We start from the raw sequence: 23,140 nt of genomic DNA, 5'->3' as shown, positions 1-23,140 counted from the left end.
CTCTGAGCCTACCTAGGGTCCAGCCTTGCATGGAGATATCTAATATAGGGCCGATGTGTTGGGCTACTTGGGCGCGGTGGCAGTGTCCGGGGCCAGATGGGGCTACTGCGCATGTGCAGCAGGCGTACGGTGATCTCGTGTATGTCTACGCTAGCACGTAAACGAAATACTAGAACTCTATTGCCGGTGCGTTCCCATACTCTTCGCCTCTCGTGTAACACGCTACTTTTTTCTGTGGTGGGTTGAGCGTGTTTGCGTGATCCACCTTACGATGGTGGAGCCACGATCACGTGACCACACCATGTAAGACGCCCATGCCTCGCGCCTCATTGGGCCTTCGTCATCATCAAATGAGACGCGCTGTTGGAACAAGGCCCGCCAAACGCCTCTCAGGAAAACACACCGGAATCGTCCGAACCTAACCTCATTCAATTGCTCCCCGTGCGATTAGAAGCAGTGCGCGCGTGCAGTAGTGGCTACCGCATTTATGATGCAAGGTAGTATCAAAATGACTCTGGACAAGCTCATTACACGTCATCAAATGGCAGCACAGAGGTGCGCTCACGGGAGTAATGACGCAAAACAATAAGGCACTGTGCCAAAATACTCTGCTGAGGCAAGATGGAGAGTTGCTTTGGACGTAGCTTCGTAGGCAAATGTGTGGGGCAATTTTCAATTGCACCAGGCAGAAAAAGTGGAAACAATGAGCTGACATGAAATGTTGCGTTAGTCTGAACGATTCGGCCACAGAGACGTTAATTATCCTGTCGCAAGAGTACAGTGATGGGGCAATCAGTCGTGCCAAAAGTTTCAAGTGGCACGAGCTTCAGAGCTCAGCGTCCTTTGAAGACGATTACACATCTCGAACACAAGCCATGCGCGACATCGCGGAAAACATGGAACCTATATATCACGGAACTTTGGGTTGAGGAACGTAGGACTAGAGATAATGACAAACGGGTCCGTGTAGGCAACCCAAAAGGTGGTATTGATCAGGCTGCGTGTCGCTGTCCAGTTGGTCCTCGAACTGCTGACCCCTAAGCTGAGGAGACAACGTTTAGCATTATGTACTCTACCACTGAGCACACCTCTTTGGCGAATTTATCGTCACGCACAATATGTTGTGGCTTCTGTAGCCTCCCCAGATTTATCGCCTGCTAACTTTTTCCTTTCCCCGCGAATGAAGGTGCAGCTCAATAGCTTCCATTTTCATATGATTGCAGAGGCCGACCACAAATTTGAAAATATTTCGCACGTGATTACGCAAAAAAAGATTGCCAGGCCGCTTCCCAGCAGTGGCAGCAACACTTGGGAGGGTGCGTTGCTGCACAAGGTGGCTACTTTCTAGGCTATGCTATTCCAATTTAAGCGTGTAATGTACATTTTTTATCAACAAAGTAAGCACAGAAATTTTTCGGATCATTCTCGTAACACCACGAGCGGCGAGGCTGCTCATCTGTCGTGTCGCTATCGGAACGCTGCACGTGTGCCGGACGCCAGCGCCTATACGTGCTGCAGGCCTAACAGAGGATCAACGCTCAGAGGACAGGGCCTACAAACACACTGTACAACAAAGCCCACTACTCCGTGTCGGCGTATTTCTCGCGGAAATTTCGTTGGGGCGTTGTGACGGCGTCATTGCGCTAATCATTTCTCGAGCCGGTGAGAGCTCATAACTCGTGGTACTTTTAGTCTAAGTCGCTGTAATTTTTTTTTCTTAAGATTTCAGATGCTCACTGCCTCACTGAAAACTGGCGCCGCGAGATCGCCACCAAGGACCGAAGGCTCTGTGCATCATCTTTACCACTTCGAGTCGACTTCCTCAAGCTGCGCGTTCCGCCCACTGCACTTACCGATGCTTATTGTTACGTTTTTATTGCAACTCCCATCAAGCCGCATGAATCATTGGCCAACAACACTGACATTTGTTTTCTTCGAAATAGAAATCATGTGCCCACTCGGTCATGATGATATTTAATATTTTTTTATGGCATATGGGCATCTGTGGCCACAGTGCGCCATGGCGTAAGATATTTTCTTCTATTCAAAGTTTGATGACATCATTTTTTTAAGCAATTTCACCCTAAATAAACCGGGCACCAGAACAATGGAAAGCTTGGACCCATTCTATCAGCAGTGAGAACTCTGCGGAACTAGGCATCCAACTCCGCACCTCCTGCAATACAAGGCGGATGCTTAAACCACTACTCCACTGCTGCGGGACACCATCCGGTCGTAAAAATTACCGCTGTTATTTTAGTGTGGAAAACATTTATTCTGAGACCACAAGTCTTGTGCTATCAAGGCCCATGAAGCGTCCTTTCTAAGTACTAGGCTGTTGCCTCTTCCTCTGTTTGAAACTTAAGCGCTTCAGCGCTTCTCATTAGTTTGTTAACAGCACACATACCGTATACACGCGACTAATAGCCGCGCTCGTGTAAGGGCTGCTCCCCCTAACTTGGCAGTCCAAATTTAGAAAAGAAAAAATTCTCGCCCGCAAATGGCATCGTCGTCGCGTCTCGCGTACGGCGCATTTCGCGGGAGTCACCAGATGGCAACAGCTGTACTGCGGCTTCCCCGCTGCGCTATCTGTGAGCTTCTGGCGCGCGGCACTATCCGGGAGATCTTGTCGCTTTTCTCGTCGGCGTCATTGATCCGTTGTGCCGCCGTTCATTTTGACGACACCCGCTTGTGATGGAAAAGAAAAAAAAACGCTTAACCGCGTATGATGCTGCGTTCCAACTTCAAGTTGTGGCATACGCCGAACAGAATGGAAAACGTGGAGCCGGCCGGAGTTTCCACGTCGACGACAAGTGCGTGCTTGGTGTGACCAAATGGAGGAGCTTGCCCCAACAAACAAGACTAGGAAAGCATTCCGCGGCAAGCCTTGCAAATTTCCAACACTCGAGAAGGAGATCATGAAATACGTCACGGACATCAGGAAAGACGGCTACGCGTTGTCAACAGGGACGCTCCACGTCAAGGCCCTTGGAATCGCACGCCACATGAACCTTTCACCGACGGATTTCAAGGGAAGCGAGGGATGGCTTCGGAGATTTATGAAGCCACAACAACTGAGCATCCGCCGCCGGACAACAGCAGAGCACGAGTACCACCTACACCACATAGGAAACACGGACCAAACACCTGTTTAGTTCGGTGCTCCTGAGAACACGACGGTCAGCCAAGCCGGCGCGAAGAGCGTCCTTGCGCTCACGAGCGGTGCCGAGCGTCAGCGTTGCACTGTAATTCTATCTATCACAGAGGACGGAAGGGAGATGCCCCCGTACGTAGTGTTTAAGCGACAGACGCTGCCCAAGAAGAGGTTCTCGAATGGAATAATCGTCAGAGTGCAAGAAAAGGGCTGGATGTCCGAGGTACTAGTGGTTGGCTGGGTGAAAACGGCGTGGGCTAACCGGCCGGGAGCCCTGCTCCGACGGAAGGCCCTGCTCGTATTGAACACCTTTCGGGGCCACCTCACAGAACGCGTGAAGGCTCGTCTTGCAGAAGCTCGTACGCATCTGGCGGTTATCGCCGGCGGTTTAAAAAGTATGCAGCAACCACGGGATGCGTCTGTTAATAGGCCGTTTAAGGCAGAATTCCGACGCCGGTACTCTGAATGAATGACAGTGGGCCACCACGAGAAAACGCCGACCGGACGACTAAGGAGGGCGTCAGTTCAGCTGATCTGCTCTTGGATTTTAAACGCGCGGCCTGCGGTGTCCACAGACATTATTGTAGACGGTTTTAAGATCACCGGGGTTTCCAATGCCATCAAAGGCACTGAGGACGATTGGATACATGAACGTGCGGATGACGCGAGCAGCGGCGACGAGCCGAGCCCGAGCAGCGATACCGATGAAGACAACTACAGAGGATGTTAGCAGCTAGACGCCAGATATCCCATCGTTAGGTATATACGGTACAATTAAAAAAGTTTTTTCATACGTGGATCGAAAATTGAACAAAAATTTCACACTTCCGTGGAAGGCCCGCACCCCATCAAAATCGCGGAAAAAAAGCGCGGCCCTTACACGAGTGTATACGGTAGCGCACATGCGTAATAATGCAGATAAGTTGTTATATTCCAGTGCCAACAAATTAATAAACAGATTTCTGGTTAATTATGTTTGAATTGCTATAAAGCAACATTTATGAGAAAATTTTCAATGAATGTATGGCCCGTTTTACAGTCGAATTCATCCATAGTGTCAACAAAAAATTTTCAAGAGATCAGTAAATGGATGTTGTCTTTGGCACCATGAATTGATAACCTCAAGGGGAGAGAACAGGGAAATAATTTCCTACTTTGCCAGTTCTTTTTCTCGCGAATAACCCGTACATGCTCCCCAGACTAGACTAGAGGCTCGACTGCATGAACAGCATGCACTCTTCTGCGTAAGCTGTCACCACAGCGCATCCTGGGCCTCGACGTACTTTTTGAATCTTTGGAAGTCAGTCGCTCTCCGTACCGGAGCTCATGTCCAATAGGTTATTGTTCAGACCCCGAGGCCACTCGGGAATGATGCCTACAAAGTGTGGAGTTCGCAACCCAAGCGCTCTACGAAAGCGCGTAGAGCACTATCCATGTATGACTTTGCGAAAAAGTCTGATTAAGCAGCAACAGCAGATAGAAAGTAGTTGATGGATCTTTTCAGGCTATCCGAGTCAAAATATATGCATTTATCCTCGCGACGACTCATCCTTCTAGTCCGGCGTCCTTCCATACTACTGCGGGCAGTCAAAGTCAAGGCGTATGCTCTGAATAGTAATGAGGGGCGCTAAGTAGGCACTGAGGTGCGCAAAACTGAAGAAGTGCAAAATTAATTTCACCATTGTACACTATCCAAGGTGGCTGATTTTGATGATGACAACTGTGGAACAATTGAGCACTAATCGCAGCATGCAGTCGGGCATATTGGCTCACAAATGTTTACACATTTCTTGCCCTTTCACTTACTTGCGGCACTCTGAATCAGAAAGTATAGAAGCTGAGTAAAATTGAAGTTGTCAGATTTGGTGAGCGGTTTCATGTACTTTATATTTTTGTAGTGATAGCTGCACTATGCCAGCCACTTTGCGAGGTCAACGTGGATGCGCGCTAAGCCGTGGCACCAACGCTTCGCCAGCTGTGCGCATGCGCGGAGTGACATCATAGCCCGCAGCTGGTGTGCGCGCCTCGCTGCTGCACCGACGGCGGAGCAGACGCCGCCCTCCTCCTCAGTTGTGCGCATGCGCGGAGTGACGTCAGAGCACGCAGCTGGTGTGCGCGCCGCTCGCCTACATTACGATAGCATTTGGAGCCTTCAGCCTGGCGGCGCCGTGGCCGCCATGGCAGCTGCCACTGGCGCGGCGCGGCGGCGAAACCGAGTGGGCGTGGAGTGGAGAGGGGGAGATAGTGAACCCTCGTGCAGGGACGAAGATGAAGAAGGAACGCCCAGCGAAACGCAGCGGTGAAAGACTGACTTTGCAATTCGACTGAGCGAGTTTCACTCGGCCCGCTGTAGCTATCACGTCATGCCAGGTTTAACCAGAGCTAAACCACAGCCATTTTTTTCAGGGTATTCCATTTAGGCGAAATTGGGAAACGAAATGCCTTGTGAAGTTGTTCCGAAATCATAAGGTGCGCAGACATCTTTGACAAGAGTAACCTGCAGAGCGACCTGATAGGCTTTCCACATTTGCACAATATGTTCCAGGATGGCAGCAAAGCAGCCACCAGCTCTGTTTAGCAAGTGCGTCAGCTTAACTAAAACATCTTTGACTCTGCTGCTACTTGCAATAAAGCAAAAAAGAAAGCAATCTTAAATTGCGCAATTGAGCGCCATGACTTCAAAATGAGGAGGCGCCATTACAAAAGTGGTGCTTTGATGTAATATAATAAAATAAAAAACGGTGACATTGTAGTCGCTCACGAAATTCAGAAAAAGAACAGACCAATACCAATTCAATTCCGGGTTGCTTAATTATCTGGAGTGGACCGTAATCAGAATAACCATATTAACAGAAACTCAAGGAAAAAATCCTTACCGACTATGTAAACAAGAGTAGAAAAACTGTGGTAGCCATCAAGATGTTGGTGAAGGGACGGTTGCTAGGGCTTTAGTAAAATCTGATTCAAAAGGGACAGCTGGACTTTAAGAGCGCTTCACGTAGACAGAACTCACAGACATATTAAACGCACGACGCCATCACAGAGCTACATTTTGGAAAAAAAACATCATTCCATCTTACTGATTAAACGAAGACGCAAACAGCAAAAGCGTGGAGAAGAGAGCGAATGGAGTAGGAAACGAAGGGCAGAATAAGTAGCAAAAATGACGCTTGGCAAAAGGTAAAAGCTCAGTGGTAAAAAATAAGCCATTACGTAAAGTCGCGCACAGAATGATACAGGGCACACTTCGGAGTTGCATATCTCCCCTCTCGTAAATATATGCCCGCCACTTTGATGCGTTAACGCGCAAGAGGCTTTTACTTGGATAAGCATAAAATACCCATTAACATCCGAAGCGTAGTCCATAATGTCTGTTTACGAGTGTACGTGTGGTACGCAGCGCATAAAAATAAGCGGCTATAACTTCACTTCCTTATAGAAACCGCCGTGAGGCGAATGTTAAATTAAGATATAATGGCTACTGGCAACTGCAGACGCGGTGGTTCATTCATTGTAGCTCGCAACTACCTTCCAATCTATGTAAACTTTATAGGATAAAAATAATGTTCCCAGTGTAGTAGTACGTTCGAAACGTGAAATAATTGCAATTTTCCAATTTACCCCGCCCAGCTCAAGGCCTTTATAAGTAGTGATAAAGACGACCCAGAAACATCAATTTAGAAAAAAAGGTAAGCCGGACCTTTGCAACTCCAACGCGAAGGAAGCACGAACTTATTTCGAATTAGGCGGAGTTCAGATAAAGTTCAGCCTCTTCATTTCACTTAATTTTTATGGGGCCAAGGAGTTAGCTAGTAAAAACCGGAAGTTAGAATTAAATCGAGTTTGATTAATTAAGAATTAACTGTATAAACGCGAGTTATGAGTGGCAGTTCATTGTTGGCACAAAATACGGCGTTAATGCTCTCGCACCTAACGCAAAAACTGTTACGGGAATTCGCAGCATGCAGCGTTGTCGGCACTATACTGAAGGTGCGTAATACAGGAAAAGCTAAACACAGCGAAGTCGTTAGGATCACAGTCTATCGGGCACGAAACAGGCCCAGCGCATGGTGAAGTTATTTGAAACGTCCAGCGTCCACGGACCATCTTTACGTAAGCTGTGCGCCGGAAAGCCCCTAGTAGTCGAGCAGGTTGCAAGTATGTTTCACAAGCGCTGAAATCCTGCCAGGAAACGTCGGCCATTGAGCCAAACCGATTTGACAATGCCTAATAAAGTCATAAATAAAAGAGCTGAACGCTTTTTTTGTGCCAAATCAACCCAAGCCACAAGGAATCGTAAAGTCTTTGTCAAGAAAGAAGGCGATGGCGAAAAGCCTATCATACTGGTCCTCTTACCGTCTCACCTTCCGCAGGGCCTCTTTGTGAAGCCACGTGCCGTATGAGCGTCATGACGGCGCTTTATAAGAGGAGTTAAAGGCGAGTAGCCACCTTTCTCACGTGTGAACCTATTCTCTTGACGCTCCTGCTGGGTCTCTCATGCCGTTGAGCTGTTTGGGGCTTCACTTCCCAAGGGGGATCATTCGCCAAGTGCTTATGGTGGTTGCGAACGCGTAAGGTGTTTTCTGAATTTTAGTTGACCAGAAAACAACTTTGTAAGATATGCATCAGCCTAATTAGGTATCTGCAAGCAGCCTTCATGTCATTTTGCCAACTTGCACCCCTTCAAATGTTTTAGGAGGTTTGCGCGACATCATGACTGTGCAAAAAGTGGTTCTCATCGTGGTGACAGTGCTTCTTTACGGGTGCCTCCCGTGTTGACTCAGTGGCAGCGGGTCCGACGGGGATTCCTCCGCATGAGTGAAGGAGCAGCAAAACGTAAGCTATGTAAGCAAGCTGAAAGAATGGATCGCCAGTGCCATGGACCGGGCCGCCCCGTCGTTGACGAGGAAGCTCCTGGAGGCCGACGTGTCGGCCGAGTGCAGCATTGGACTTCTCACACTGGTGCGCGGAATTCGAAATTTGGAGCCCCTGGCACTGCGACGTGAGTCTCGCTCGGAGCCCATCACCTAATAGCCAAGATTATGTTCCTTGTCGCTTGCTGTTGCGTATAGTGCAATGCTCACTGAGCGAATAACTTTTACGGCATTACAGTGCTTATTTTCGCTCGCTAAATGGCAATGCGAGCCTAAAATGCGCAGGCCCAAAGCCGCACATAGCATTGGGCATACGATCTTTGAATATGTGATATCCTCGGGCATCAAAGATCATTTTATGTGGCTTGCAAAGCTATTGTTGTAATTAATTCCTTCTCGAATATTAGCAATTTTGCTGCACCGAAGCAAGTCCCATCACCATAAAGTGAGACTTCGTAGTTTTTGCGCAGCAGATTAGAAGAATATGCACTGAATTCTGATAACCTCGAGGTGCGAAAGAAGCTCGAAGGATAGATTGCGAATGGCAGTCTAGCAATATTTTCCTACTCTAGATTCGAGCGTCGCGCGCATCGGGCTAGGAGGCATAGTATATGGGTGAGAAGCCTATCCTAGGTGCCGATCGGCAGAGTAGCTTAACTTCGTTGTGGACACCAGTGGCATGACTGTTAACAATAGGCGGTGCGTGTAAAGGGAGGACAGAAGGTGAAAATCGGCGCTTCGGTGAGCACCGAACAGTGCAGAACAGAGCAGAAAACAAAATCCAGCAAGGCTTTTCGAACTATAGTACCTTCCGATCCAAACTGTTCTGTTCCATTAGGAGTTTACTGGAAATTTTTTCTTACATTTGCCTGTTATTTAGAGCGTTCGTATTGCCCATTATCAAAAAGCTCTTGCTGTAGGTTTTGCGCCAGCATTCAGGTTAGAACACTGCACGGTGGCTGGATTACCCGAGAGCACAGGCAGCAGCCTGCCCGCCGGCCGAGCCCGGGCTGGGATACACGGATTTTCCTAGCTCCTGGGCTGGGCCAGGGTCCATCCAAAAGCCCATGCCCAGCCTGGCTCGCGGTTCAAACCGCGCAGGTTTCTTCCGGGATCAGTTAAGTCCCTACTAGTTGCAATCCCTCTCATCACACTAGACAACGTCCCGACTTCCTTCGTGTCAGAGGCGGATGCAATGGCGTGGGGAAGGAGTCGACCACGCGCACCTTCTTCCAACTAAAGCTTTGCGCACGTTTTCGGTACTACTGTAGCCACTCGGTCTTGTTTTTTTTTCCGCTCCCTGGATCTCTAACAGCACGCAGTATGAAACCTTTCTTGTCGCGCCCAAAGGATGCCCAACGGCGAGGTAACTTTGCGAATATGGAAGACACAAGCCGAGGGCCACGCGGGAGCAGGGAGACAATCTTTTTTTTTTCGCGCATCCCATCTATGTAGGTTTGAGTGTGGGGTCAGATTTTAGCCTCCAAGTGCTGTTGTCGGCCTCTTGCAAGAAATCCGCAGTACCGCTGCCCGAAGGAAAAAAAGAGAAGAGATACCTTAAAAGAAAAAGAAAGAGTCAAGCTATCTTGCGCAGTTTGGCGATACCTTCCCGCGTTTAGACAGAGCGGCGGGCGTACTACCTCGATGGAATAAATCGCGAACAACCCGGCGCCAACGCGCCCCGCTGTTTCAATTTTTTTTCACCGCGCTTTTACTTCGGTGATAGCAAAAAGACCCTATACTCGTCCATGATACAATCTAGGACGACCCTAAGGTCTTTCTTGTACCACCTAGGTAAACGCGCGATGAAAATAAATTTCAACAGCGGGGGGTGTTGGCATCGGGTTGTTCGCGTATCATTCCATCGAGGTACTACGTGCGCGCGCATCTGTATGTGCGCCCATAAATATGTGCATTCATGTGTGTGCGCACGTGCGTGTGAGGCTGAAGCAGGTATGCGTGTATGCAACAGCCAGTGGCGAGCAGGCTGGCGTCGACTACACGGAAACAGTGCCGAGTCCTCTTAATACTTTCAGCTGGGTGAGTTGGTTCGTGTTGCTATTGGGAATGCATGTTGCGCGACACGAGGGGCTGCAGTGGAAGTGTATAAACGCTTGTCCCGTTCATCTGAAGTCGCTCGTGTCATACATTCCCAATAGTGCCGAGTTTGCACGCTAGGTGCAGCAAACCGCGCCGCCTCCGAAACTATGCGACACGTGATGCGGCCGCGGTCGTACTACATGAGATCTCATGGTCGCAAAGCAGCGAACGCGGCTTTCTGGGACCCCAAGGGGCTTGTCGATTTCTTCAAAGGGAGAAGCAATACGCAAGAACTGAAACGAATGTATAGTCACTTTCGGTCAGCTAAGCTGCGATGGGAAGCTTTATAAGGGCTGAAGGCTGCCCTAAATAGCAGCCGCACCACGTGCCTACAGGTTTTTACGTGTCGTAATAAATTCTTAAGGGCGAAAGCGAGTTGCGACAGTAGTGAAGGAGGACATACAAATAAAAAAGAAAAGAAAGAAAGAGCAGGAAGAATTGAAAAGAAGACGAAACGCAAGCATACCATCATGAAGAAAACAAGACTGGAGACCTAAGAGAACTGAAAGACGTCATCAAGACGAGCTAAGGGTAGTAGAAGAGCGTAAGGGCATTTAGAACAGCGGCGTACTAAGGACAGGGGAAATGGCGCCTGAGAATTGCAAGGAATTCTGACATTGGTTCAAATCTGTCTCATTAGCGGGTTTTTTCTTTTTGTGCAATTGCTGTCCAAGATAACCATTGGAAAGATCCAGGAAGGACTTTCGTCAGGGTAGTTCAAACTTGTTGTAAAGAATGCTGAAAAAGATGGTGTTTGAAAAAAAAAATCCTTGAAGTTGTCAATCGACGACTCGGCACGGATAAGACCTGTAAAATGCGGTGAATGCAAAGCTTCCTTTAGGTACCACTGCAGCCAAAGCGGAACCTCGCCCCTGAGTCGAAATGTGTGTGTGTCATATTTTTATTGCTAAAACATCACTTATTTTTTGTTGCGAATGCTTCCACAATTCCAGAAAGAATTAAAGAGAGCATGACGGTTGCTTGTGTGGGCTTATGCGTCAACGATATGCGGCCGTTTATATTTGTTCATGGAGATGGATTCGTTAAGCTCGCCGACAAACTGATTGAAATTGGAGCCCGATACGTAAACCTTCCTCCCAGTGATCTGCTTCCACATCCTACATGTGTGTCTCGAAAAGGCCGCTCATGTAGCCACTGCATTGCGAGACTCTATGAAACCTTTCCCTTTAGGCTGGGTCCAAAGCGGCCTTCGGTACAGCCGGGCCCGGGCCGGGTGAGACATGGGATCAGCGGGCTCTGGCTTGGTCGTGCCGAAAAAAATGGGCCCGTGCAGTGCTCTGATTGGGGTCACCATTTTGGTTCAGGAAGGACCCAGAGGCTTGAAAAGAGGAGACAAGTGTAAGAGCCATGAAGGTGGAATTGTGAGTTTATGTAAATTCAATGGATGCAGAGCACAGATTATGCCCGCTTGCGCCTCAGCAGATAAATTCCGGATGGCAGGAACAGCGAAGAAAAACGGGACACAAAAAACCGGATTGCAAGACCAACTCAGATTATCCAAACGGCTGTATACGGGTGTGTCAGCTAATTTGACCCAAGGGTTAAAAAAGGAATTATTAGAGACATGTGAGTGAAACTAGTTGCATATTGGCGGCAGCCATCTTGCGCTCTACAGGCACATTTTTTTTCTCAATTAATAAATATTGACTTTAGACAACAAATTTTATTTGAAGAGTTGTCGAGCACCTTCAGAAACCCCCCTTCAATCATTTACGATAAGGAAATCCTCACGTGTGTGTTTTTTCCCAGCTCCGAGGAAAGCCCGCGAAATACAAAATAAACCACGTGACTAACGCAATTGCACGCCACTATCGTGCTGCTCTCAAACGTGGTTTGAGCAAACGAAATCACCTGCACCCTTGACCCGACGGCCCCTCACCAGCGGTAGGCCGATATGTTGGCGGTGGTTTCTCGTCTTCGTGAGCCAGTTGGCACACATGACGGTGTGAGTTGCCATGGGTAGAAAGTAATCATGTACTCTTAGAACTTTTGACAGGGTTGAGAAGGGGTAGGCGCTTAGATGACAGCCTGTTCGTGCTTACCCAATGCATTGAAACAGCTAAGGCGGAAAACAGACCTCTGTATTTAGCCCTTCTGGACATGAGCAGTTCATGCGACAACGTGAACATGAAACTCCTGAGCAACATACTAAAGGATGAAGGTATCGGTGATGAGCTAATTGATTGCCTACAGAAAATTTACCGAAATAATAAAGTTGAAATTACATGGCAAGGAATAAGAAGTGCGACAACTGTCGAAGTACGCAAATGATTAAGGCAAGATCATCCTCTATCATCGCTGCTGTCCATGCTTTATATGATAAATATGAAAAGCAGGCTGAAAGAAGTAATCTATGTTAAAATTTGTTATTCAGGTTAGGCAGATAGGTCATTGAACAAAGGCTACCGGGTTTAATGTATGCGGACGTTATTTTACTGCTAGCTGATAGCCAGGAAGATTTGCAAACTCTGGTTAGTTGCTGTGAAGGTGAAGGAGACGTTCTGACTTTCAGTTTTAGCGCAACTAAGTCAGGTGTGATGATTTGTTAACAATACAACAGATCACGTGCTTACAGTACAAGGCCATGAAATGCCCAGAGTCTTGGAGTGTGGGTAAACGAAGGCAACATATACACGAAAAAGTACGAACAGTCTGTTAGGGCAAAAGAGCGAAGAGATGCCGGGATAGTGAAACATAGAGGATTATGGGGGTACAACAAATATGAAGTACTGAGAGATAATAGTGATAGTACTGAGGTAATAGTGCCAATACTTAATTTTGGAACAGGGTTTTGTGCCTATAAAGGCAGAGGTTCAGTAGAGATTAGAACTAAATAAGGGAGATGTTGGAATATTGCCACCAGATGCCCAATGCAAAACCACTAACGAGGCAGTAAAGGAGGTTATGGGCTGGGCTTTGTTCGAAGCACTGGAAGCTCAGAGTAAAATATTTTGTGAAGAACGCCTAAGGAAATTGGACGATAAGTGGTGAGCAGCTAGGGTATCTAAATACATGTACAGAAAGCGCTTTGACTCAAAATGAGAAAAAATAACCAGGAAACCATCCAGTAAGTACGCAGGACCGAGAAGTAAAGGGCTTTAAACAACGGATAAAAAATGCAGAAGGTAAAAACTTCCTTGAAAGAGAAGCAGACTGTTCAGATACACCGATTTTGAAAATGCAGATCAGGAAGGATCGTTCTATAATAACTCAAGAGGCAGTTCCGTACTCTGTGAAGCTAGGTCAGAGTGTCTTAGAACACAAAGCTACAAAAAAGAAATATAACCAAGAAGATCACACATTTACAGCGTGTAGTAAATCTGCGGAAACAATTCAACATTTTTTTTTCTGGAATGTGGTGGCATCCATCCGGTTGTCGATGCAGGCACATCACTCTCCCTGAGACCCAGGTTTCAGAGATAGCGATGACCATGAGAATGAATCTGAGATGGGAGTTAGCAAAAAGTGATTGAAAGATTAGTGGCTCAAAAGCAGAGAGATGAATAATATTAGAAGTGCCGGATAAAAATGTATGTACATAAAATGGCGAGCATAAACCTATTTGCAACACCGTTAAAGAAATTTTAAGAAAAAAACTAAATGAGAAAAAAGCCGAGCATGGTGGAAAATGCCGCCACCCCGTTTTAAAAGGGACGCTCTCCTCTTCCGTCCATCCATCCGTTGGGATAGCCGTTGTGATCAGTGAGCCGATCGTGTGCCGCCTATCGAGGCGCGGCTACGGTACGTGGGGGGTGGCGTGAGATTATCAATTTTTCTGTTCTACTGCGACAGTATCAGTAGTTATGTTTCCGCAAAATCCCGAGCGTAGTGTGTGTAATGCCTCGGCGAGTGAAGCCTCCTCCCTCCAGAAGCACCAACCACCTCCCTACCCCTCCCCCTTAACTAAGGGGCTACTGACCCACTCACCTGTCCACAACATACACACTTCACATACACGACGCAATAATATTCTGGAGGGTGGCGGTGGGCGGAAGAAGGGGGTAGGGCTTTGGGTGCTGCTTGAGGATGGTGGTTTGTGGGATGGGGAGGTGGTCGGCTGGATGGATGGACAGAACCCCATGTAGGAGGGAGAGAATAGGGCGTGGTTGGTGAATGGTGCTTCTGGAGGAGGCAGGCATCCCTGGCAGGAACTTCAGAAACACCACGCCGGGATTTGGGGTAGCACCATTATTACTGCTGCAGCCTTAAAATAAAAAAAAATATTGACGGGCAGTCATACGATATGATGCGTCAAATCTTATTTAGCAGAATTAGTTTTACATTGCGGTTTTCATTTTCGCTTCTACAATGATCGCCTCTAATTGCCTCCAAAAATTTTATTTCGGCTCGGTTTTTCATTAGGGTGTAGCCTGGAATTTTGGTGGATGGTGCAGAGTAGAAGGTGCAGGTGACTTCCTAGTAGCTGGGGTTCTTTTGCGGGGTGGGTGTAGGTGAGTAGGCGGGTGGCAGGCTTCCGCCGGGTTGAGGTAGGGGGATGCTTTTTGGTGGGAATGCGAGTGGAGGATCGCAGGTGCCAGATGACATTTTATCCGTGGGTGTACCCCGGATGTGTACCCAGCGGAGTGTGGAATCCTACACACACACACACAAGCACGCACGCACAAGCACGCGCACGCAAGCACAGCCTAGACAGGGTTTCTAGCAAAAATTAAGTACGATTGCCTTGCATCAACGCATTTGCCCATCACATGCAAAAATTCGATTTAAACGAAAAACGGTCATGTGACCACGGTACATTGTCGATACTACTATCCCAAGTTCTATTAAGACTGCTCTTTGTAATATGTATTTGTATATTTTATTCAGTTTTATTTTGTGTTCGTTTTCGCTGTCTTATTGATGTCTGCCGGAAATGTTTTCCTTTTTTGGGATTTATTTTTTCCCTTTTCCTTCCATTGCCTTGATTTTGCTTTTTATTTGTTCATTTTTCGTCGCGTTATCATATCTTGTATTTGTTTTCGACACTATATATATATATATATATATATATATATATATATATATATATATATATATATATATAACATGGTGAAAGAATGCAGCGCGAAAAAGACAAGGACGAACAGAAGTGGACAGGACAGGGCGCTGACTACCAACACATTTATTCAGAAAGATGAGCAGCTTATATAACGCAGTCCAACACCCACGTGACCAAGAAAATAGCAAACCCGTTCAACTATCTAATACAAAAAACAAAACGAAGTACACAATATCAAAGTGATACATATCTAGGTAACGGAAAGTCAGCCAAGAACCGATAAAACCGAGAGGACCACGACGAACCGTAAGGTGCACGCATGGAAAATGATCAGTCAGCGACCTTTGCCGCCAATGCAGAACGAGGCAAAACGAAAACGAAAATAACACTATAGTCACCGATCACTAAGTAAAAGACGAAGCTAAAAGCAGGGTCGGGGCCAAACGCATAACAAAACAATACAAAACGCAACGCAAAAGCTGAGTCAACCGTTCACAGTCAAACTGAGTGAAAAAAGTTGAAAGTTCTCTAGAACAAGAATTAAAAGCAGACGTGATTAAAAAAAAAGACGTGTTTATAGTGGGCCTAGAAAACTGGACTCCTTGTCTGTAAGTAAAATTGAAGGCGTGCTGACGCACTTGTCTCCAGCTTTGGCTATCATCCTTGCCTCAATGATGACCCTTTCAATTTCTGTCCGCGCCCGTGCTCTGACAACCGTGCGCGTGTAACATGGTACGCACCCTTTGCAAGACTTGCAATGGTCGTCCAGGTGCCCGCCGCTTTTGTTACGGACCCTCCGGCGGTGTTCAAACAATCTCTCGTTGAGACACCTGCCGGTTTGCCCAATATACACGCGTCCACACTTCAAGGGAATCTCGTAAATGACACATGTAGCACAATGTGTGAGTGGTTCTACATGTCTAATAGGGCAAACCTTTTTCTTTTGCTTTGTCAGCATTGTACACACTCGTGACAATTTGCACGGGGCTGAGAAGACAAGGTTTACGTTGTTTCTTTTTGCAACCTTCTTTAAATTGTGAGACAGCTTGTGAAGATACGGGATGACGGCCAAGGGAGGTCGTTTGGCCTGTCCTAGCTTGCCTGCGTCTTTGCCTTGCACTTTCAATTTCTGGAGAAGAGTCTCTAAAACGCTACTCACTAGTGTTGGTGAGTAGCCAGCACTGTAAAGACGTTGGACTTGGTTGTTAACACTGCTCTGCATCGTATGGGGACAGCTTTTTGTGAGCGCTGCCTGGATGGCAGAAGAAACAATGCCTCGCTTGATCAATTTCGAGTGAGCGCTGTCATGCGGAAGAAGACCTTTCTTAGAGCGAGGGTTGTACGTCCAACAGAGGTGGGTTTGTTCAAAACTAAAAAGTACGTCCAAAAACTGAACATCCTTGCCTCTCGGCGGTTCACAGGTAAAGTTAAGCCCCCAAAATGCGATTTGAAAAGGGCGACAATTTCAAGAATGACACGCTCCACAGAACCAGGTGGGCAACTTCTGAGGACGATCATAAAATCATGCACATACCGGAAGACCGAATGGACCACATCACCCGGGAGAACCTGGCTAATGCGCTTATCGGCTGCCGCCAGGTAGATATCACACAGGACTGGCGCGATTGATGACTCGATGCATACGCCATTCATTTGCACGAAGTACTGACCGCTGTACTGAACAAGAGTAGATTCAAGGTAGAACTGAAGAAGGCGAAGGAAATTGTCGCTGCTCACACCCGAGCTGTTCTGGAAACGCACTTCACCCGACTGTTGGATCACGTCGCGCACCGCTGCGTATAGACCACCGTGCGGAACGGAATAAAACAAATCTTCAACGTCAATTGTAAAGCCAGTCGTAGCGTCTGAACTGCCTTTGAATCGCTGTAACACCTCAGACGAGTTCCTTACCAGAAGAGGGTCATCTAAATGTAGGCCATTCAAGTGGCGTTGTAGGTAGGCACCAACTTCAGCCTGCCACGTACCTTTTTCCGAGATGATGGTCCTCAGAGGGCAGTCAGGCTTATGGATTTTGCCTGTGAAGAAGACTTCCAAGAAGCAGTCTCGGGCCTTTTCTGCCGATGATCTTATTCTATCGAGATGGAAACTTGTCAGTAGCTTCAAATCCAAAGTTTTCTGTCTGCTGGGGCGGAATTGAACCTTCTTGAAATTCTTTTCGAGCGCCACCTCAGCCTTCTCCTTGTACAAGTGGTCAGGGAGGATGACAAATCCGCCTTCTTTGTAGCTTTGCAGAGCCATAAGGTTTCCCTCCTTGAGGCGTTTAGCAATGGACACGATGGGAGGCTTAGCATGCGTGAGCGAGGCCCCACAGCGACGTAGAACATCGACGCCATCCCCAATGACTCGTGCCTTGTCTTGCTCTGGTACTCGTTGTGCCATCTGCCGCACCATAGCCAGGAGCTGGTACTTGTTTGAAGGTGGTTGAAAGCTGAATTTGGGACCCTTCTGTAGGACCTTCAAGTCCTTAGACGAGATGCATGCACCTCCGAGAACGGTGACGTTGGTCGTAGACGACTTCACTTCCTTCTTCCTTTCTGGAAGGCGCAGACGGTACTGGTGCCATAGGAATTCAGCCGATTGTGCTGCGAGCTTTTTGTACTCATAATATCTGCAGCTCACCTCCGTCGAATGTGGCCTCTGGGGCGCGAACACACCTAGCCAGTCTTGGAAAAGACGCACTTGTCTCCAGAGTTCTGACTTCAGAATCTTGCACATACGCCGAACATGCCCCCAAGACGGCTCCACAGGGCCGAACAACACTCGCACTTCGAACGGCACAATTTTCTTTTTGATATGGAACGAGAGGATCCTGGCCTTGCAAAAAGAAATAGCGATGAGGTTCACGCAGGTTATGGCTGCGTTTTGCTTGCACGAAGTACTGACCGCTGTACTGAACAACAGTAAATTCAAGGTAGAACTGAAGAAGGCGAAGGGTCCCAAATTCAGCTTTCAGCCACCTTCAAACAAGTACCAGCTCCTGGCTATGGTGCGGCAGATGGCACAACGAGTACCAGAGCAAGACAAGGCACGAGTCATTGGGGATGGCATCGATGTTCTACGTCGCTGTGGGGCCTCGCTCACGCATGCTAAGCCTCCCATCGTGTCCATTGCTAAACGCCTCAAGGAGGGAAAACATATGGCTGTGCAAAGCGACAAAGAAGGCGGATTTGTCATCCTCCCTAACCACTTGTACAAGGAGAAGGCTGAGGTAGCGCTCGAAAAGAATTTCAAGAAGGTTCAATTCCGGCCCAGCAGACAGAAAACTTTGGCTTTGAAGCTACTGACAAGTTTCCATCTCGATAGAATAAGATCATCGGCAGAAAATGCCCGAGACTGCTTCTTGGAAGTGTTCTTCACAGGCAAAACCCATAAGCCTGACTGCCCTCTGAGGACCATCATCTCGGAAAGAGGTACGTGGCAGGCTGAAGTTGGTGCCTACCTACAACGCCACTTGAATGGCCTACCTTTAGATGACCCTTTTCTGGTAAGGATCTCGTCTGAGGTGTTACAGTGATTCAAAGGCAGTTCAGACGCCACGACTGGCTTTACAATTGACGTTGAAGACTTGTTTTATTCCGTTCCGCACGGTGGTCTATACGCAGCGGTGCGCGACGTGATCCAACAGTCGGGTGAAGTGCGTTTCCAGAGCAGCTCGGGTGTGAGTAGCGACAATTTCCTTCGCCTTCTTCAGTTCTACCTTGAATCTACTGTTGTTCAGTACAGCGGTCAGTACTTCGTGCAAAAGAATGGCGCATGCATCGGGTCATCAATCGCGCCAGTCCTGTGTGATATCTACCTGGCGGCAGCCGATAAGCGCATTAGCCAGGTTCTCCCGGGTGATGTGGTCCATTTGGTCTTCCGGTATGTGGATGATTTTATGATCGTCCTCAGAAGTTGCCCACCTGGTTCTGTGGAGAGTGTCAAATTGTCGCCCTTTTCAAATCCCATTTTGGGGGACTGAACTTTACATGTGAACCGCCGAGAGGCAAGGACGTTCAGTTTTTGGACGTACTTTTAGTTTTAAACAAACCCACCTCTGTTGGACGTACAACCCTCGCTCTAAGAAAGGTCTTCTTCCGCATGACAGCGCTCACTCGAAATTGATCAAGCGAGGCATTGTTTCTTCTGCCATCCAGGCAGCGCTCACAAAAAGCTGTCCCCATACGATGCAAAGCAGTGTTAACAACCAAGTGCAACGTCTTTACAGTGCTGGCTACTCACCAACACTAGTGAGTAGCGTTTTAGAGACTCTTCTCCAGAAATTGAAAGTGCAAGGCAAAGACGCAGGCAAGCTAGAACAGGCCAGACGACCTCCCTTGGCCGTCATCCCGTATCTTCACAAGCTGTCTCACAATTTAAAGAAGGTTGCAAAAAGAAACAACGTAAACCTTGTCTTCTCAGCCCCGTGCAAATTGTCACGAGCGTGTACACTGCTGACAAAGCAAAAGAAAAAGGTTTGCCCTATTAGACATGTAGAACCACTCACACATTGTGCTACATGTGTCATTTACGAGATTCCCTTGAAGTGTGGACGCGTGTATATTGGGCAAACCGGCAGGTGTCTCAACGAGAGATTGTTTGAACACCGCCGGAGGGTCCGTAACAAAAGCGGCGGGCACCTGGACGACCATTGCAAGTCTTGCAAAGGGTGCGTACCATGTCACACGCGCACGGTTGTCAGAGCACGGGCGCGGACAGAAATTGAAAGGGTCATCATTGAGGCAAGGATGATAGCCAAAGCTGGAGACAAGTGCGTCAGCACGCCTTCAATTTTAATTACAGACAAGGAGTCCAGTTTTCTAGGCCCACTATAAACACGTCTGCTTTTAATTCTTGTTCTAGAGAACTTTCAACTTTTTTGACTCAGTTTGACTGTGAACGGTTGACTCAGCTTTTGCGTTGCGTTTTGTATTGTTTTGTTATGCGTTTGGCCCCGACCCTGCTTTTAGCTTCGTCTTTTACTTAGTGTTCGGTGACTATAGTGTTATTTTCGTTTACGTTTTGCCTCGTGCTGCATTGGCGGCAAAGGTCGCTGACTGATCATTTTTCATGCGTGCACCTTACGGTTCGTCGTGGTCCTCTCGGTTTTATCACTTTGATATTGTGTACTTCGTTTTGTTTTTTGTATTAGATAGTTGAACGCGTTTGCTATTTTCTTGGTCACGTGGGTGTTGGACTGCGTTATATAAGCTGCTCATCTTTCTGAATAAATGTGTTGGTAGTCAGCGCCCTGTCCTGTCCACTTCTGTTCGTCCTTGTTTTTTTCGCGCTGCATTCTTTTACCATGTTCACTGACCAACAAGCCCAAACAGCCGCTTTAGTTCATCAGATATATAACAGTTGCGAGGTAGGCACTACCCACGTAAGCAGCAGGTTGGACAGCTGTCGCCGTAGCTGAGTTGGTAGAGCACCTGGCGCGATATTCCGAGGTCGTAGGTTCGGATCCCATCGGCGGCATGGTTTTTTATATAAGTAATATGCGCTATAAGTAATTTTCTTTAAGCGACAGATTAATGTATGTACTATTGTCACGTTCATCAGCACTACAAATAAAAAAAATGGATATTCCTTTAGGCACTTTGGATTCGGTGATTGTTTGTTTCCTTCACATGTTTGTCAAACGAGGCCCTCATTTCATGTTCCTTGTCTGCTATATATTGACACAGTGCATTCCGCCTTTTCGCTTAGCGCTGACTTGAAGCACGCGCCGTCTTGAAGAAGAGGAAGCGGAGGTGTCAGCGATCTTGAGCTGTGGTGCAGACGTTCGTCGGATCCTGCGTTCCTGTGTTCAGTGATCACCGCATTCAGCGTGACAGTTTGGTGGAGGTGCTGGGTAGTGCACCCCATGCTCAAGACCCCTCCAAGAAGCCGGGACTCCAGCCCGCTTGACACCTTGAGAGTCGAAGTTACGCCCACCCATCAAAGTAGCCGGCGGTTGCAAGGACTGCAACCAGAGTTCGGGCCTCTGCAGTCTCGTCCGACCGCCAGGAAACTGACCTCAGCGAGACCATCAGTGCCCACAAACACCCCCGTCAGTATGCCGGATGCCATCTCTTTGCCGTCTGTCGTGCTGCAGCAGCCACGCGAACCACCCACCTTTCAAGGTTTCCCAGGTGAGGACCCGGAGAACTGGCTCGAGAAGTTCGAGAGCATAGCCCAATACAACAGGTGGGCTGACAACTCGAAGCTGCAGCACGTGTTTTTTTCACTGGAGGGTGCAGCTCGTATTTGGTTTGAGAACCGAGAAGCCACAATAACAACATGGGGCTCCTTCAGTTTTTGCAGGCTTTTACCACCGTCCTCAGGAAAGAACGTTCCGAGCTGCTCCTCCAGACACGCGTCCAACTACCAAATGAGACCGTCCTCGTTTACTCCGAGGACATGGCGAAGCTCTTCCGCCGGGCTGATCCCAACATGTCCGAAGAGAAGAAGCTGCGTTTTCTTATGAGGGGCATCAAGGAGCAGATCTTCGCTGGGTTAGCTCGAAGCCCGCCCAAAACGGTCGCCGAATTTGTTTCCGGAGCCACTACGATGGAAAAGATGCTCGACATGAGATCCAGACAGAACGAGCGTCCGCCGTCGCTGATGTCTACCAGCGGTGTCGATGCTTCTAGCCACGACATCCCTCGGGAAACCATCCGAACCGTAGTACGCGGAGAGGTTCAAAAGCTCTTTCCAGCCCCGGAGTCGCCGCAAGTTTCTTCCATTTCGGACATTATTCGGGAAGAGGTCCAACAGGCGTTCACGCCGCCAGCCCCTCTTCACCCGAACACAACACCCCAGATGATGATGTACGCCGCAGCCGTTCGCCGTCCACCGCCGCCTCCAAGTCGCCCGGATGCACCTGGCCACATTCACCGCCAACCACACCCACCTCACCCTTCTCAGGTTCTCCCTCGGTAGAGCGACGTCTGGTGTACCGCCGATTATCGCGCTCTGTGCTATCACTGCGGCGGGCCCGGTCACGTCTACCGCAACTGTCGTTACCGACGTATGGGTCTGCAGGGATATCGTGTCGATGCGCCCCGACCGCAGCGTGGTCAATGGCCTCCAGAAATAAGCGATTACCTGGCCGCGACACCCGAAGCACCACACTGCTATGCCCGGTCGCCGTCTCCACGTCGTTTCTCGTCTCCGCGACGTTTTTCCGCCGAAATTTCGCGTGGAAGGTCTCCTAGTCCCCGTCGGGAAAACTAGAAGCGGCAACCTTTGGGGGCAAGGTTGCTCACCTGCGACATGTCCAAGATCCTCCACTGCTGCACAAACATGACCGACCGCTTATACGACGAACCGACGATCACCAGACCGATAACACGCCTCGCCGCATCAATTCTTCGCCGCAACGAAACCGCCTGGTGCCGCACCGCAGCCGTGAGCGGACTCCGCGACGTTCCCGTACACCCACGACTACAACTGCTGATCTGAACATTTCAATCGACGGTACCGACGTTACCGCACTTGTGGACACCGGCGCCGACTACTCGGTAATCAGTGGACCTTTTGCCGCGACTCTGAAAAAGGTGACCACACCTTGGACGGGCCCACAGCTTCGTACTGCCGGGGGTCATTTGATCGCCCCAGCTGGCACGTGCACATCACGATTAACCATCGAAGAGGACACGTACCTGGCCACCTTCGTCGTACTCGACCAGTGTTCCCGGGACGTAACCCTCGGAATGGATTTTTTGACAGAAAATGGCGCGGTCATTGACCTTAAATCGAAGTCAGTGACGTTCTCCACCGACAACGTAACCCACAGTGCTTTCGAACGTCCCGCGGCTCTTTCCATCCTTGATGACGTCACCATTCCACCCCGTTCGAGCGTTGTGGTCTCTGTCGGCGTGAAGACGCTGCGAAAGTTTGAAGGTGTCGTCGAAAGCAAACCAATTATGCTTTTCGACCGGTGCCTTGCGGTCGCCAGAGGGGTCGTTTACCTCGAAAACGGAGAAACCAAAGTCCTGCTTACGAATT

At 48.4% G+C, this 23,140-nt stretch overlaps 1 protein-coding gene across 1 annotated transcript in view; it reads left to right on the top strand.

The window, feature by feature from the left end:
* The first annotated feature begins 3,278 nt into the window (after positions 1-3,278).
* Positions 3,279-23,140, top strand: part of LOC144111881 (uncharacterized) — a 31,856-nt gene continuing 11,994 nt past the window's right edge. Inside the window, exons 1-2 of the mRNA XM_077644909.1 lie at positions 3,279-3,377; positions 7,979-8,156. Of these exons, the coding sequence (XP_077501035.1) occupies positions 3,279-3,377; positions 7,979-8,156 (277 nt within the window). The remainder of the gene's footprint in view (positions 3,378-7,978; positions 8,157-23,140) is intronic.

Source organism: Amblyomma americanum, unplaced genomic scaffold (genome assembly GCF_052857255.1).
Source record: "Amblyomma americanum isolate KBUSLIRL-KWMA unplaced genomic scaffold, ASM5285725v1 scaffold_12, whole genome shotgun sequence".
Lineage (NCBI taxonomy): Eukaryota > Metazoa > Arthropoda > Arachnida > Ixodida > Ixodidae > Amblyomma > Amblyomma americanum.
Note: the sequence above shows the minus strand (reverse complement) of the source record. Positions and strands in the feature narration are given on the sequence as shown.